Source organism: Gavia stellata, chromosome 4 (assembly GCF_030936135.1).
Source record: "Gavia stellata isolate bGavSte3 chromosome 4, bGavSte3.hap2, whole genome shotgun sequence".
Taxonomy (NCBI): domain Eukaryota; kingdom Metazoa; phylum Chordata; class Aves; order Gaviiformes; family Gaviidae; genus Gavia; species Gavia stellata.
The window spans coordinates 82,512,706-82,530,907 of NC_082597.1; the positions used below are offsets into that span (position 1 = coordinate 82,512,706).

At 38.7% G+C, this 18,202-nt stretch overlaps 1 protein-coding gene across 1 annotated transcript in view; it reads left to right on the plus strand.

The window, feature by feature from the left end:
- Positions 1-18,202, plus strand: part of ANO2 (anoctamin 2) — a 195,485-nt gene that overhangs the window by 152,821 nt on the left and 24,462 nt on the right. Inside the window, exons 16-19 of the mRNA XM_059816887.1 lie at positions 3,494-3,695; positions 8,522-8,633; positions 10,000-10,057; positions 10,925-11,025. Coding sequence (XP_059672870.1) covers positions 3,494-3,695; positions 8,522-8,633; positions 10,000-10,057; positions 10,925-11,025 — 473 coding nt within the window. The remainder of the gene's footprint in view (positions 1-3,493; positions 3,696-8,521; positions 8,634-9,999; positions 10,058-10,924; positions 11,026-18,202) is intronic.

The following is an 18,202-nucleotide window of genomic DNA, read 5'->3' on the forward strand; positions in this document are numbered from 1 at the left end:
CAAGAACTGTATTGTATTTTTTTCTTTCTGGCTTTTCTTCTGTCTCTATCAAGCTAGGCATGCTGTTTGTTTCTTTAAAAGTGCGGGTTGAAAAAAATGTTGGGTTTGGTTCTCTTGCCCAGTTGCTCTTGGTGTTTTAGACCACCAAATCATTCCAAGGATTATTTTACACATTTACAGATGATTTAAAATCTGGTCACATCTCTTTTGTTGTACACAAAGCCTCGCTTGACTGCAGATGAGGCAGAAGATCAAACCTTGATTTAAGCAATGTTTTTTGCAGGGATTTTAGAACAGAAGTTCAAAAGTCTTATTTTTGCCCAGTAAGACCAGTGGTAGCAGGAGGTCTAGGCTCAGTTGGGCATTTACAAGCTTGGCTTGTGTGTGATTAGTAATAACATATGTCACAGTTTAGAAACTCCACATTTAGAAGGTACATGTTGTGGCAAATATTTCCAAGTATGTGATGAAAACGTTGGTAGCTGCTGAAAAAGAGCAGGATGGCATGAAGCAACGCCATCACTGGAGCCTTGCTTTGGGTTCATTGCGTTTGGCTCAGACAGAGGAAGGAAGAAAACCAATTAGTGTCATGGCACAAGAGTTCAGCCTGTTCCTTCTTTTGGACCCTATTGCCCTATTCTTACTCACATGGCATAATACTTGACTCTAGAATAGCTCCACTGGGGAGCCAAAGAACTATTTGGACATTAAATTGTTATCCTACTTGGACGAAGGTATCAGTCTAGCCCACGGGGTTTTATAGCTTCCTTCTCAGATCTAGTGTGCTTTCCTGTTTGTCTTCATTCATACCAGGCTCAGTAGGTGACCTTTTCTGCAGCCAATTTTCACATCTGTTTCTAAGCAATTCAATCCTTGACAGACTCGTTTAGATATGCAGTGAAGAAACTGTCTGCCATAGTAGGGGATAGAATTGGCCAGATGAAAAGCCGACACTGACAACAAAACCCAAAGTAAGCACCTGAAAGAAAAGTAACCATCTGATCTGGAATTTGGGCAAAAGAGGTATCATAAAGAATGGGAGAAATGCGGTGAAGATACAGGAACCAGTCTTCCTCAGTGACCATCTGGGGAGTGAGAACTATGCTCTCAGATAATGTGCCGTCCTACAAGCCCTCCTCAATTTTCTCTTGTTGCTGGATGCACAGATAATGAAGACTCCTATAGGAGTGTTTTTCCATCTGTGTCTAAGCAGATGTTTAAAAACAGCTGGGCAGCTGGGGAGTTTCTGAAGCCCTGGTGCTTTTGAAAAACCAATATCTTTGTTCTTTAAACAAATAAAACATATTTTTTGGGTAGCTTTGTATATCTTGCTATGGCACTTCATGAATTGAAAAGGCCGCAATAGTGCAAGCCTCTGATAGTGTCTCATCCTCCAGTAATCTTCTTCATTGCTATGGAACCCTTAAATCCTTTGGTCAGGTTTAAGAGTTTGCTACTCAACTTCCATGACCTGAAATTTCCTTCCTCCTTCTCTGTTTAGTGATGACTGTCCTTGATGACTATTCTTCCTGTACTGTTAAGATATCATTTCTAAGTGGAAGCTTGTGATGAAGATAGGTGTCTACGGAGGCCCAGAGAGCTCATCATCTCCAGAATGATACATACAAGTTTACTTTGTTGGTTTTCCTTGTCCACCATCATAGTAAAAATTTCAAAGAAATCCACAGGGGAAAGAAACAGAAAAAGGGTATTTGGAAGGTGATTAAGAGGAAGGAATCTGTGACCCAAACTAAGAAAAAGAAAAGAGCTTAAGGTGACTGTAGAGGTGGAAGGTGAATTAGATTACTGCCAACTGGTGCTTTTTTATTTTTCTCTCTTTATTGGGGATATTACTCTCTACTGTAGTGATCGCTTCTGCAACGGGCAAGTTAGGTAAAAGTTCTGATCTTTGTGTCCTGCACCAGTTCTGTCACGGCAAGAGCTGAGCAGATAGTTCTACATGAATCAGATTTTTGTCTGCATGTTGGTAGGTAAGGCAAAAGAAAAAGATACAAATAGGCAGAAACATTAGAACTGTTTTCTCAACACAGTGAAAACTACAAAAGGAAAGGAAATAATAATTTATGCCATTTGAAGCATTTTCATTCAAAGTGCTTTATGTTTAGACTTCTTTCTTTAGACCAGTACTTGAATGAAAAACATTAGCTTGAAGCAAAAACTCATCATTCACCTACATTTCATTTAAAATTAATGAAATATTTCTTTAAAAAGTCAAAATTAGTTGTTTTACTAGATCTAACATTTTGTTACTATTTTCTCACAAAATGTATGTGTGAATTTCATCTGATATCTCCAGGAGTTTCTCCAAATCATTATTTTTTAGTATGTTTACTAGTTCTCCATTAAAACTAAATATGCCCATCTTTAACCTTTAATATAGCTCTGATTCTTGTTCTGGTTCTTTTGCAATAGTACTTTTTCATAAGACAATCTTCCTCTGTATACAGAAATTCAATAAACTATTTCTGGGTCATTAAAATGAACTGTTAAATTTCCTTAAACCTGCATTGTGAATCTGGGCCCCTAGGCCCATTGAAATAATTGCAATAGCCTAATCTTTCACATTTAGGTAGTCTCTTTCATCTGAGGATCTCAAGATGCTTTACCTAAAATAATAAATGTACATTGGAATTCTTGCCATAGGCAAAAATGAAAGAGAAAAATGTACCCTCTCCCCCTTTCCTGCCATGACTATGAAAATTTGCTCTTTTTTTATTATTATTTTATTGATTTTTTTTCATTGTGGGGTGGCTTTTTTTCGAAACCAGAATACCACAGCCCTGTGAAATTCAAATTCTTCTTGTGGGAACTTGACCTTAAGTAGCAGGACTGACTTTCCTCATCTCATGGATCAAATCCAGCCCATGAAGGATGTCAGGATACCAACTGATTTCTGGGACAGAAATGTAAAGCGAAGCCCTAGTAACCCTGTTTAGGTCAGTCTTAAAAGAATAATAACAAGAGAAATATTTATTTATTTCATTTTTTTTTAATTTGTGGCAAGAGTTGAGCAAACACAACTGGAGAGTAAGGTGCCGCTTCTGCTGTGCAGAGGTGAAGCTGTTTCAGCCAGTAAAGCCCATTTACTTGACTGCACGTACATGTAGGCCCTTCAGCCCAAGCCATCTCAACTTATCGCCAGACAAAAGACCTTGCTTAATACCTGCATTTGAACCCAAACTACCTGAGTTTCACGAGTACTGCACGAACAATGTGTGGAGCTTTAATCAGAAAGAACATGCACATCTTCAGGGATTGTGCCAGTTCAGAGTTCTGCATCCATTTTCTTCGTTATGTCCCTGGTAGAGAGTTTTGAATTTGCACATTTTAGTTTGATTCCCCCCGTATTATCGTTGCTCTAAGAAATAACCACGCAATGCCAATTCATGGAACACCCCAACATATCAGTCAAAGCTTCTGTTTAAATGCTAGTATCAAACTTGAACTAATCTATCTGTACATTTCTTTGCAGATTATGCTGACGTTTTCAGCAGTGTTTGGAGTGATTGTATACCGAATCACAACAGCAGCAGCTTTGTCATTCAGCACAAATGAGACAACCAGGTCAAATGTTCGAGTGACTGTGACCGCAACTGCTGTCATCATTAACCTCGTTGTGATACTTATACTTGATGAAATTTATGGAGCTGTTGCCAAATGGCTGACAGAAATTGGTAAAACTATCTCACCACATTCCTCATTAGTACATGACATGTATTGACACGAGAGTATGCACGGAGGTGCTAATAGGAATATTTCCCACTGAAGAATGCCAGTGGAAATATTCAGACCTATGGGGTAAGATGCTCAGACATGCCTCTGTGAACTAGGGGTCTAAGCCGCAACATGCAGTGTGCCACTAATAGGACTAATTAGCTTGGCCATGATGCCATGTTAATGCAGCTGTGCTATTTAAAGGATCTCAGCTGGTATTTCTGCATTGCACTGGCTCTGTGCCGAGATCCACTTATCTAGAGCTGGTTGAGAATTTTTGACCTGGTATGTATTTTGATATATATCTTTACCTCTAGGAGCTTGGTTTGCTGAAAGTCATTGGGTTGTTTCAAAGACGTTGCTCTGGGAAAGCTACACTGGCAAACGCTTACCATGTTATTTTGCTGATGTGATTTTTACCAGGTCCTTACCACTCAAAGGACTTTTTTGCCATTATAGGTCCATGTCCGGGCTGGACCTTTTTAGGGGTTGGATTTATTTTTTTTAATGTCATCATATTGTTAAAAGCCTCGCAATGTATTTAAGTCTTCAGGACAAGAGGAAATGGCCTCAAGTTGCGCCAGGGGAGGTTCAGGCTGGATATTAGGAAAAATTTCTTTACCAAGAGAGTGGTAACACACTGGAATAAGCTGCCCAGGGAAGTGGTGGAGTCACCATCCCTGGAGGTGTTCAAGGAACGTGTGGACGAGGCGTTGTGGGACATGGTTTAATGGGCATGGTGGTGTTGGGTTGATGGTTGGACTTGATGATCTTACAGGTCTTTTCCAACCTTAATGATTCTGTGATTCTGTGATTCATTTAAAGGTGTGCCATTCCTTTGATTACTATAGGGGTTTAGGCTAGAGTTTTGTTTTGTTATATACATTAGGCCAAAGATGTTTACTGATAGGGCCCTAACATGAGATTCTTATAGCTGTCATTAAGTATTGTTTCATGCATTTTTATACATCACCTCTAATTCTAGATGCTTCGAAGTCTAGGAACATAAAGTCAATTATCCAAAACACTGAAAATCAATCAGCAACCACAGATGCCTTTAACTGTAGCAACTGCTCTACCTATGAATTTTGGGCATCTAAATTTAGGCATCCAAATTAGAAACTTTTTGACAATTGGAGCCTTATTCAGTCATTTGAAATTGCATATTTTCTCCCTGTAAAACTTACAGTGATGTGAAGCTGGCTGTAACTAGCAGATTTCAGATTAAAACCTTAGGAAGTCTTAAGACTTGTGTTTCTTATTCTCACTTTCTCAAGACAGTTTGAAAGTCACAAGTGAAATCAGCTCTTTTAGTCCTAGTTTTTGAAGAACACCATAAACTAAAGTTTTGTAGCTGTCATAATAGAGGTCCAATGCTGACTTTTTGAAATAAGGTCCTGTGGTTTTACCAGTAAGGATAGCCTGATAGTTTAGATTAAATTTGTAAAGTATTTGAAAGACATGAAGACAAAGCAATTAATTTTCACAAAATGCCACCACGTGGGGTTAATTTGTTTGTTTATTTCTGTTTTGCATCAGGCTTTGGGCAGACTGTATCAGAGTTACACAAACGAACTCTGTTCTAGTGGCATGAGGAAGCTCAGGCTTACTGTCCAGGCCAAAATTGTACCCAGATTTTCAGCTTTCATATAATTGACAAGCTGCTAACTCTGTGTGACCTGATCAATTCTGTCCCCTGCACTTACCTAGGTAAGAAAAGGCACAACGGTCAAGGCATGAAACTGCTGTGTGGAAAGAGTAGGAAGAGATGAAGGTGAGGCTTCTCCTCTCCAGCAGTTTCTAGGCAAAATTTGGGAAGTGCAAGCCACTGCTATTGCCTCTCTGGGGGAAGCACAGAAAGAAAATCTCTCCCTTTGAAACGTGCACCACTGAATTGTGAAAGAAACAAGAATTCCTTACTTGCTGATTATTGTCCCCTGACGCTTTGCATTTAATTCTAATCCTGCTATCTTTATTTAGGCAGCATTCCTAATTAACCATCAGATGTTTTGTTTAAGAAGGATCCAGTCTGAGTAATCTCTAGTGCTACAAATCACAGGAGTTAGAAAGTTCATTCACGCAGCTTTCCCCAGTGCTAGGCTCAGATGCCAAATGTAATCAAAATGTTAAAAAAATTTACAATTCATTCATGCTGATAAACGCTCCTTACTTTGTGAACTTTCATTTTGCTGAGCAGAGCAAAACATACTCAATTCTCTTTTCACACTGCAGTTAATGGACAAGCTGAGGAACAGACTTGTTGGGCTGGAGGAATAGCTCTTGACAGCAGAGGTTTATATTCCAACCCCAAGTACACTTTAATCTTTGTTCAAGTGAAAAATTACTTCTGTAAGCACAAGAATAGTACCACTGATAGCAATTGCATTCATCATATGATCGAAGTAATGGATCTGCCTCAATACCTGCTGAATCAGTTCTTGGGGGGAAAAAGTAGTAGTTTTGTTGTAATCAATACCGAGCACTTGTACAGAATGTGAGTGTCCACACATCTCTTGTGGACTTGGCAAAGCGGGGCACTGATGCCCCCTTATCACAGATCAGTGCAGATTATATCCTGGTATGCTCAGGTTGAATAGGTCATCTTCAGTAATCAGGTGGTGTCAGACTTGACTTACAGCTCATTTGCTCACTTGTAACTTCCTCAAGTCAAGGAAGAATCAGTCGAATGGGGACAAGATCAAAACTACTTGTGTTTGTGCCTTACAAAGGCAGCAACTCCTTCAGTGAGCTAAGGCCCATGCCACAGATATCTCAGCTCATTCTCTACCTGAAAAGTTTCAGCTTCCCAATTTTGGTGTGACATGCCGCACAACCAACCATATATTATGGGTGTATAATTTTTTGGGGGAAAGTTTTCTCTTTCACTAATGCATCTATTCTGGCTGGATGCATTTCTTGTGTAGCAGACTCCACTAGCTAGAGGACAAATTCTATGCATGCCTCTATTGGTATGGTATAGTATATCTGAGTGTGGGAAGGGAGTGAAGTGCTGAGTGAGTGTCTGGAACCATATATGGTGTGCAAATTTTCATCCAGAGGCTGAGCTCATCTTTGTGGGAGTTCTCCATAAGGCAAAGGCAAGGATTTTTCTCCCTCAAATTAAAAGCTGCATCACTATTATTCAATATTCCTGATGCCCTGAGCTGCTGTCCTGAGAATATATCCAGCATAGGGTCATCTACAAACTGTTCAAATCCTTTGAAGGTTTAATTAAGCTTTTCTAGACATATAGGTGAATGATGGCTTAGGGCTCGTGTTGACCTTTTATGAAAATATGGTTGAAAGTATCACAAATAAATCTGGGCAGTGGGGAGTCGTTAGAGTTTTGCTATTCCTTTAGTGCTCAAATAAAAACCATGCTTCTTTTTTAAGAAAAAACCCCAAAGCAACCAAAACACCCAAACTGTGCCCCAAAACAAAATTGTACAAGTACAGCAGTATTTGGAATGAAGTCCTTAAAGCCAGAGCTCTGGATCTACCTTATTATTTCACACGTGCATTACGCTACAGAAATTCAGTCAAGAACATACCACAATAAAATTATCTGCTCTCACATTAGTTAACAGCTCAGGATAAGCATGGCAATACAAGAGTTTAACCCATGCAGAATCTTTAAAGGAGGATCCTACTGCCAATTTGAAAAGCCTCTGTCTTACACCTGTGTGTTCTGTTGCTAGAAAATTTCCATGGAAATTGGGAATAAATCTGGGAACAGAGTAATGAATACTGAAAATGTTTAAGACACATTTTTACAAGTTATCTAAAGTAGTCTAGAAATGTAGAATATACATAGTGAATGGAGAAGCCTCAGAAAAATGTGCATTTATTTTGCATGGCAATTAACAATTCACTTAATGCCTTATTCAGAAAGGTACTTAGTCTTGTGTTCAGCATTAAGCACATTAACAATCTCATTATAGAACAAAAATCTTGTGCACACGAAGTTAAGAAGGTTTTTAAGATTTTTTTTTCTGGATGAAAGTCTTTGTACTTTGCTTTCATCATTCATGAATTGAGACTACTAATGCTTTGTTATTGCAGTTTTGTAACTGATATACTTATGTATGTTAATATACATATGCTTATATACATTAAAGCTGCTTATATTGCTTTACCTTTATGCAATTGAATATCAAGATGCAACTATTTTTTTCTTCAAACTCCGGATAGCTAGTAGGAGAACCATGTAAATATATAACAACTATGCCTATCTATTATTATTATCGATACATACGTTATGTTAATAAAATATACTTAATGATATTATATATTGAATAATATAATAGGCATCAGAGTAAATGACAGAGGAGGTCTGTGTTAAGATTTCGCAGATGTGGCCTGAAGGTGATGTGGTCTGCCCAGGTCTCTCAGCAAGGGAATGAGAGAGACTGGAAAAGTGAGGTATTGTCAGGTCCAGGCTGGGTATCAGGATCCGTTGGGTTTTTTGCCACCAGAGTATTGGATAGACAGCCAAGACCGACTTGGGGTAAGCTGTCAGAGGCCTATCAGAAAATCAGGTTCATTATGTTGACATTATTAATGTTTCTATCAAACAACCTTCCATTTCCATCTGGAAATTTGGAAAGACTCTCTGGAAATCAGGAGTCAGAGACAGCTAGTGTGCATTTGTACAAATTAAAAGTACAAAAGAAAAACCAGTATGAGCTCAAAGTTTGCAGTTTGGTTTTGTATTTGGGGATATCAGGGATGTTTACGTATTTACTAATTGATTTCCCTGGTTTGCTTTCATTTTTTTTTCCCCCAGAGGTACCAAAAACAGAGAAAACCTTTGAGGAGAGACTGATTTTGAAGGCATTCCTACTGAAGTTTGTGAATTCTTACGCACCGATTTTTTATGTTGCCTTTTTTAAAGGAAGGTAGGATAAATGTCCTTCACGTATAGATATCTACATATATAGATATTTACGTATACAGATATTTATGTATATAGATATGTCTGTATTTGTGGATCTGTGTTTAAAATGGGCACAAAGGGCTACCTGACTAAGTCTGGGACTGGCCACCTTCACCAGCTATGAAAAAATACCATAAACAGAGTTATCTAAAGCTTGCTTTTGAATGGCAGGGCATGATGTTGAGTACTGTCCTGTCTCTCTTCTAAGTAGAGCGTTGTTCTGAAATGCAACCATTTTAGTTTTCTTTCTAAAATAAGAATAATCCACACCTCAGAAAATAATTCCTTTTAGTTAAAAAAGGGTGTTGCATTTATGAGTGAACAGTAGTGCTTACAGGTCTTCACTTTCCACATTTTAGTAAATTTTTCTTGAAGCATCATTTAGCCAAGAAAGATTTTACTGTTTCATTTAAAATTGTGGAACTACTTTCTCTATTACTTTCTCAATGTTTTGGACTATTCGCCCCTATCAAGTTAAATTAAGAAATAGTTCTAGTCAACTGGAAGTTGCACGTTTTGGCAAATGAACTGATTGACCAAAAAAGCTAATTCAGCTGTCCTGCTAAATAAGTGTGACTTCCTATGGGTTCAGGATCATTGTCTTTTGGGACCCAGTTATCCACAGTATAACACATGCTTTTGAATGGGAAGCTTAAAATGATTGTTTGCTCAAACTTTGGCAAAAATGTTTAAAACAGCCTCTGGATTCTGTTTCATACCATTTTTTCTGTTCCTTTTGGGGGCTGTAAAGTTTGTTAATTTTTACTCTTCACTAATCCTATTCAGCATCATTGATTTAAGAATTAATGATACATTTTACCAGCAGTTAGTTGTAAATACTGTAAGACATTAATGAAAAATATCACCAATTTCTTTCTTTTTTAACCATTTTTGTGTGTTGTATTGTTATAATAAAGTCAAATCTCACTGTTTCACGCCGTGTAGTCAGAAGAGCCTTGACTGTGTATAGATGTGTAAATAATTCCATTCAGGGCATTACTGGCTTGCAAGAGAATGTGAGTTAGGATATGTGTTCCCGGTTTTGTTTGTGATCTCTGATCAAGAGGGGGAGATTATTACTATTTTTTAGCACAAAAAAATATTTTATTAAAATTATTTCATCAAGATGTGGTAGGAAAACATTTGTAGAGGCCTACTGCTTTGAGATAATTCTAAATAATTGAAGTTGAATAGGTGTCGAGGCTTTTAAAATTCATGTTGAAGTAGCTCGTTCTGAAATATTTTAGCTGATATAAATGAACAGTTATGTTGTTAAAGTTAACTTTTTCCTATTTTTATATTACTTCATATATTGTTATTGCTTTCAGATTTGTTGGCCGTCCTGGTCATTATGTATATGTGTTTGATGGTTATCGAATGGAAGAGGTAAGTAAATATGAAATTCAAACAAAAAAATCCTTAACAAAAAGTAATACATGTACAGTGTGTTTCAGTGGCGTCTAGAAAATAAGGGAAAAATAGAAAACATGTTAAAACAAGATGTTAAAGCCTCAACATAAATAGACAAACCCCAAGTTTTCCATCTGAGGCACCTGTATGTTCGTTCTTTCTGCAGTTTTGAGTACTTCACAGTCTTTCTTAGGTGAAGCTTCACCATTCCTGTGCTTTACAGCTGGGCACTAAGGCACAAACATTCCATGATTTGACTGAGGCCCTTGGGAAACCTATGGCAGAGCTGGAACTTGAATCTGGCTTCTCATTCTGTAGATCACTAGAAGCCTGGCAAGTTTAATAGCCTAAAAAGCCATAGCCATTTTGTGCTAAACCTGTAAACATTTTTTTTTTTTTTTTAAATTCCTTTTAACTGCTGCAGGTATTCACTTGAAAATTGATAGATATACTCAAGGTTTTACAATAAAGCTTGCGCATAAGTCTTTGCAAGATTGAAGACTTTCTTCCCCCTTGGGACACATCAGGTTGGAAGAGTATTGGTGATACTGCATTATGTTTATTACATTGATTATATAGTAAATATTTGAAAAGGAAATACGATAGCCCCGGGGCACAGTAAGTTATTTCAGAGCTCTGCATGTTTTCCATAATGCAGTTTTATGAGTGGAGATGAAATACCTTGTTAAGCATAGAATTGCAATGATGGATGAGCTCTGTGCTCCTGTGCAAATTGGTGGTAGGGGCGATGGGCACATATAGACATTGGTAGCTCTCCCAAGCGAGTACTTTTAAATTAATTCTCTTACTCCCTTCACACTCGATGGTTTTGTTTAATTACAGTGTGCTCCAGGAGGCTGTTTGATGGAACTCTGTATTCAGCTGAGCATCATTATGCTTGGAAAACAACTGATTCAAAACAATCTGTTTGAAATCGGAATCCCGTATGTATCCCAGCCTTCTCCATTACCATGCGTTATTCCTATGACACAGTAAATTAACGGCTTGATCCTTATTCAACTGAATAGGACGTTTGCTACTGCCTTCAGTGGGTTCTAATTGAATGTGATGATAAATCACATTTTTGGTTGTGATGAAATGATCTGGCTGTATTTTATGTTGAATAATTGGCTATATCTGCAGTAAATGGCTTAAAGAAAGTGATTGAATATATTAAATAATTGATCTAAATTAATTTTAGAAACCTGGGAAAACAGGCAAGGTATGATAGATCTCTTGGGAAGTTTTAGAGAAGCTTTCAGGGTAGCAGTATTGAATACAAATTAGTACAAAGTGGAGGAGAGATGGTGTGGAGAAAAGCAATAGCTCATAAAGGATGTTAAAATGTATTACTTGATCTATGACCGTTTTATGGGTTTACAGACAAAGTCCACACATTTCTAAGGTGCCTGTATGTCAGTATGATGCAGGACCTGGAGTATGGGAGAGATGCTGACACGCTGCTCAGTTGCTGCCCGCCACGGGATGCTTAGTGCACAGTGTCCTCTGCTCCAAATACAGCAAGAAATCTCTCTTGGTCTGTCTCCGGTGTCAAGGGGACCTTCAGGCACTGAGAATCCCCTGAGAATGTTCTACCACTGGCTCTTGGGTGGTTTGCTCTTGTTTCTGTTAACTGAATCATCCTTGTTGGTGGCAGTGATCTTTGAAATGTTAGATGAAGAGTCTGGCTTAGATACAAGCCTCAACTCCACTGAAGTTAGTCAGAATCTTCCAACTTTGGTGTCACTAGGTTTTGGATCACATCCCTAAGGAAGGCCTTGAAGATGCTAACTAGAGACTAAGATGAGTGATGTTTAAAAGATTATGAAATATTTTTAAAATGAACCCTTTTCCTCCCTTTTCCTAGCAAGAACTTTTTTTTGGAAGTAATTTAAATAGAGAGGAAACAAAGATTCCCAAACAAATCAAATGTGGGTTATGGATGGTTTCATTATTCTTGTGTCAAAGTTCATTAAGGAGGCCTGTTTTCTGTCTACATCTCGTTGAGTTTAGAGTTTATTTTGAGAAAAGGGTGGTAAATCATTTCCAAAATATCTAACATGTTGAAGGCTTAAAGCTTTCCCAGTGTAAACCTGGTGTGATTTTTTTTCCCATCTTCGAAAAACTTACTGCTACTGGACTTTTTTTAATGGGGATTTTATGATGTTAGAAATTCTTGTTTGGGTTGGGGTGTTTTTTTTTTTTTAATTCATGAAAGCAGAGGTTGACCCAGTCCAAACAGAAAATTCCTGTCAAATTATTTCTCAGTTCCCTCACTACAACTCTTGGTGCAAGAATGTGACAATTTCATCCCATTATTCTCCCTTATTTCTGCTCCCCCACCCTTCTGCCAACAACCTATGGTGGCCTCAATTTTTAAAACTGAATAACTGTTTAAAAACAAACATACTTTCATCCTCTCCTTCCCAGAGAAATACCTCATTTCAGTCACAATGCTATCTTGTCATCCTGAAATAAGCACATCTGGTTTTCTTTTGCTTGTCTGTGTTCTCAAGAAAATCACGTGTGTATCTGTAGGACTTGGCCCTTCTCACCAGACCTGTTTGCACCACGAGAAGCACAGTGCTTTACCCAATACTTAAGTTAATTAAATCAGGGTTAGCCTTCTATTTCTGCATGGACCACTCTACTGGTTTGGGCTAGATACTTAAAGGTACTCTACCTCATCTGCCCCACATACACCGGCACATAGAGACACTTCGAGTACTGATCAATTAGGTTTTCAAAGGGCTGTGCATAGATCTGCTGGACACATATAAAACCAGACCAAAAGGCACTCCAAACATGCGTGTGTTGCACAAGTAGTAGTTCTGGCATGTCTGTGTCTCACACGTAATCGACTATGTCTATACTTGCTGTTGTTAGGAAATGTGACAGATGTATAGATAAACATAACCTCGCTCTCTGCCCTCCAGACTTCTTGTCTGGCTTCCTACTGTATCCTATTCTCTCTGTTCTGCTACCTGTTTTCCTTGGTAATCTCTTACAGTCAGCTCATCTCCTCTGCTAGATCATCCTTTTTCTACCAATAAGTTTTTTATTTTCCTTCCCAGGATATCTCTGCCTTCATCAGGCCCTTGTTCTATTTTCCGGTGTCTACTTTTGCACAGGCTACCCACTGTGACGAACAGTCGTCCTGTGGCAGAAAGATAGATCAATCTTTTCTATCTCCAGTTTCAGCTGCTGCATTTTTTTTTTCCCCTTGCCTTGTGCCTCTTTGGAGGGAATGAGAATCAGAGTGAATAACACAGATTCTTCCATCGGCTCCCTGTATTTTCACTGAGGGCAGAGTACAAGTGCTACAATCAGCCTTACCCATATGGACAGGCAGAAGGGACTATCATAAATGATGATTTGTTCTTCAGAATCTGGAACTGTCCTCTATATGTCTGTAACATGGAAGTATCTCTCTGCTAAGCTATAAGATGACCCACATCAAAAGAGTTTTCTTCCTTATTGAAATCTCAGGATTTCAGGATTATTTTCAGAAACCCTTTTGATTTTATTCACCATAATACCCAAGGCATTTTACTTGCTTTGCTGAAGATCACAAAGTCATTTGCTGTCTCTTTCCCTCAAAAACTACTACTAAATAGATGATAGACCGAGTTTATAAGCAAGAGCCATCCATTATGACTCTAAAGTCCCAAATGTTGCCACAATTGGGAACCATCATTCAGTGTCTTCATTCTGGCTTAGCCATGGTCAGTGCTGGCTGAAGAGTTATGCATTTTGGGGTCATCGGGACACATACTTGCTTTTTCCTTCAATGTTTCTGAAAAAACTGCTGCACAGCTACGACAGATGTGCCTTGCTGGTCTTCTAAACCTTTCTGTGATTTCTTTTTCAATTTCTGCACCCAAGAATATCAAACCAACTAGGTAAATGCAACAACAGTTGAATTATGGAAAACTAATCCTTCTTCAATTGCTATGTGTGTTCTGTGGGGCTGGAATTCACAAGTTTAACAGATGTAAATATGCCACAGTTCACTCAGATGTGCTACATACCATAATTCTTTTACTGTTGCCACAGGAATTGACCCTAAAAGGCTGCAGGGCTTGAGAGCCTTAACCTAGAGTTCCTTTAAGACTCCTTTTCTTCAGGTCTGTTTTCCTGAACTTACTGAAAAAAATCCATGTGGTTATTTTATAACTGTCTGTCTTTGACCTTGGTGATAAACCCTTAGGGTGAAATCCTGGCCCTATTGAAGTCAATGGCAAAATTCCCATTGACGTTAGTAAGGCCATGATTTTGGCCTTTTTAGTCAACATCAGTTTTCATCACTTACTTCAAAATGTACTTAACTATGCCGGATGAGAATACCAAGAGTTGATAAAATCAGTTTAAAGACACCCTTTCATAGCTATTATCTCTTATGCTGCTTTTCACCTTTAATAAATTATTCTTGATTAATGGGGTATTTTAAACATTTTTTTTCTTTCCTGTTTTGTGTTATTGTTTTCTTCTGTTTGAGAAATCAATAAATTCCAAACACAACTGAAAGTCCTGTAGAATCCAGGAGGTCTGAGTGTGCCAAGGAAGCATGACTATACCATAGATTTGTGGAACAAGAGGAAAGATTAAAGTCCTTTCTTTCTCCCTCTGCCTCATTCTTGTACCCCCTACCCGTGAATATGAGAAGACCTCTCCTTATGTGAACAGTCTGTAGGAATATGACTGAAGAAAAGCCTGGACCTTCAGTGCTCCTTCCCCAAAGCAGCAAACAAAATTACAGGCAAGGGCACAAGAGTCTGAGTCACTGCACTTTCTTTTCTCTAGGCACAAGTGCTCCAGCTACTCAACGTAATAGTCTTTTCTGTCCAGCTTTCTCCCTCTATCCTTTTCTATCATGCTACAAAGGAAAAAGCATCAACTGGAAAGATAATCTTAAAAACCACCTGATGTAAATAAACATTCATCCCTGGCAGCTGGATTCTAGGGGTTTTCTGTCTTTTCATGCAAAGTCTCCATTTGCATCTCTGTTCCAGCAAGTGTTGCCTTGCAGTACTTCAAATCCAGTTCTTGGTGACTTGTCACAGGTGATCTGCCTTTGCAATACCCAAGGGCTTTTGTGAACTGAGAGTCTTGAGAAATTGTTAAACTGATCCTCAGTTCCAATCTTTCTGGCAAGCTCTGGTGGAGGTACATTGTGAGGACTGTGCAGCCACCGAAGACGCAAAGGCTTGTGCCAGCAAAATCATTTTCCTGCATCTGTCCTCTTTCAACTTGCCTCCCAGCTTCCCTGCCTCTCCAGCCTCTACACGGTCCATTCTGTCTCACTGCACAAATTCCTTATTTTTCCCAAAGCATCTTCATGTCTTTTCTTAGATGCCCCAAATCCTGCTACTCCTTTTTACCGTATAAATAAAGCAACTGTTGAATCATCTGTCTGGTTTTTTAAAAGGAGGCTTCGTGTAAGCGCACCGTGTGCCTGCAGCCCAGCCAGGATCACTTGATTTTGATTTCTCTCTTCTTTTCCTCATCTTTTTTCTCAAAATCTTGTGGGTTCTGTAGGGGTGGGGCATTTTCCTGTAGTGATTTTATGCTCTCTTCAGATGCTGATCACCTTGCATAATGGGGTGCTTATTGGTTATATGAGGAATTGCAAACAGCATAATTAAACCATGTTCCCACCTCTTATCTAACTCAACAATTTATTGCCAATCCCTTGTAAGAAACCGCAGCATCGCTTTTAACTGCTCTAGACATAGCCTTCTGACAAAAACCTGTTCTTCATTTTCTTTCTCCCTGATCCTACATTCATTCCTCTTCCATGCTATTCAGTCTCCTTAAGAATGTATCTTGCTTTTTGATATTCACTAGCAAAAGGACCAGAAATAATGGTTAGTCTACAGTTCTACAGTTTTCTCTGTTTGTCCAGATTCATATGGCTACTAGTAGGGTCATGAAACTTAGCTGCATGCGCCTCTTCAACACAAAGCTGCTCAGAGACTCACTCTGAATGGGCAAACCTACCTCTTTCTCATTGGTGGGGCTGCCTGGCATGCAGAAATCAGAAGCTAAAATAGCTCTTGATTATCATTGTCTGTCAATATTTTGTCTAAAAATCTTGAACTGAGCAATGAAAAAACAGGTTTCACACAAGTGCATTTAAAAAGCTTACTCAGTTTTAATAACACAATCATATGTGCAGCTATAGAGTTCTGCAAAACTCGTTGTCGTTGCCCTACTGCTGTATAGCTGGAGAATAACACTGTGCAAATCCCTGTTCTCTGTTCCTTTAACTTTCTGACACATTTCTGTTTGGTCTGAAAATTCACATGCTTGGATATGACACAAAGGTATATGTTTTGTGGAAAATTTGAAAGAATTAGTTTGGCTTGCTTTCAGTTAGTTGATCCTTAAAAAAATTACATAAAAATAAAAATAAGGACACTCTTCAAAGCTTAACTCAAAATGGATAAAGGTGCCACTCCTCATGCCTGGCTTACAGATAGCCAGATGAAAAACTAAAAATTATTCTGAGTAACTGAGCCCTGGATTTAGTGTATTCCCAAATAAACATTAAAAACAACAACTATTGTTTTAGTTACTGGGTTCTCAGGGGAGTTATGTGTATGCATTAAACTCTCTAACTCGACTCAGTGGTGCTATAACCGGAGGATTAGATCACACATGTACGGACTTCACATCTAAACACACCCAAGTTTTATCTCAGCTGCTGCAGAGTGACAGCGAGATGCTCTTCAATCTCATCTGCCCACGGAAATATGAGGGACATTTATAGCTCATATGATTTTATTGGAACAGAAATCAGCACTGTCTTGAACTTATTGTTCACTGTCCTCTGAGAGTCCCTCACATTAGGAAATTAATTGGGATATGCTGGAAGAGCATCCTGGGAATTCTTTGATTGTTTTAAATCCTGCCCCCAGACTCCTACCCTCTGAATACTACATCACCTCTGTCACAGACAAGTTCCCTTGGTTGCCATAAAAGCAGAGGGGGGGGAAAGGAAATTTTAGTGTCTTGAAATGGCTGAGTTTGCATGATGTAGGAGGTAAATGTCTTTGTAGGGATCCATCTGATTCTTTCTTGTGAAGTATTTTAAATCTCCCCACCCTTTCCTTAAAACTGTGTAAACTGAATGTTCTGGGTACTGAAAGCATTTGGTTAGCCTCAATACATCTGGGTATTACCAACGTAGAGAGGATGTTACCATCAGACTTATGAGCTACGTCTTTGCACCTGGAACAAAAGATGGATTTGATCTATTGATTTTTGCAGCTTTGTGATCCTGGGACTGACAGGGCCTGATGCAATCTAGTTCTGTTTTAAGAATGTCTGCCCATCCCTTTTCCTCTGTACTGGTGATAGCCTTGTGCTATGCGGTGACACTGTGTTCCTATGTGGCTCAGTGTATATTCGGGAACGAAGCGATAAACCTCCCCAGCAAAGCCTTTAGTGCGTTTGCCAGCTAGCCTTGCCCTGCTACTTAATTTAGAGTCTGAGAAAGCTGTTCTACTTAACTGGAGGTACAAATGAAAACCCCTACCATGTCCCTACACACTCCTGTCTCCAGGCCACGCACCTCTAGTTCAAAGGATTAATCGCAAGCTGTGGGGGGAAAGTTTGTGGGAGAACCCTGCTTACGCTACTGGCAAAACAGCGCTGGAATTAGTCTGGATTCTCACTCATATGGCCCATACGTGAAGAACTATAAAATAATGTCGTGCATATTTGTGAAAGATAAATTTCATCTGCAAAATGAAGACCTACAATAAGTATAAATCTTGATGTTTTGTGCTAATTTAACTGTATTTTGCTTCCTTGATTTTAAAGAAATATTCAATTGCATTTTTTCCATGGGAATTTCTCAATGTGTAAAATAGCATGAAGTTCTTGATGCATATGCATTTAAAATGTCATCTGGGAGGGGCATTGGGAATACTTTACTCTTCTTTTAGAGATGGATTCATTTTACTCTGGGATTATACTACTTATGAAATTCATGTATTTGTCAGTGTCATGAAATTTGTATCCCCATCTCCTACGGAGGTCCAAAGAAATCCTTGCACAAATAATTGCTCACCCATGTGAGTAATTTATAGTCTGGCCAAAATGGACGTAGTTATT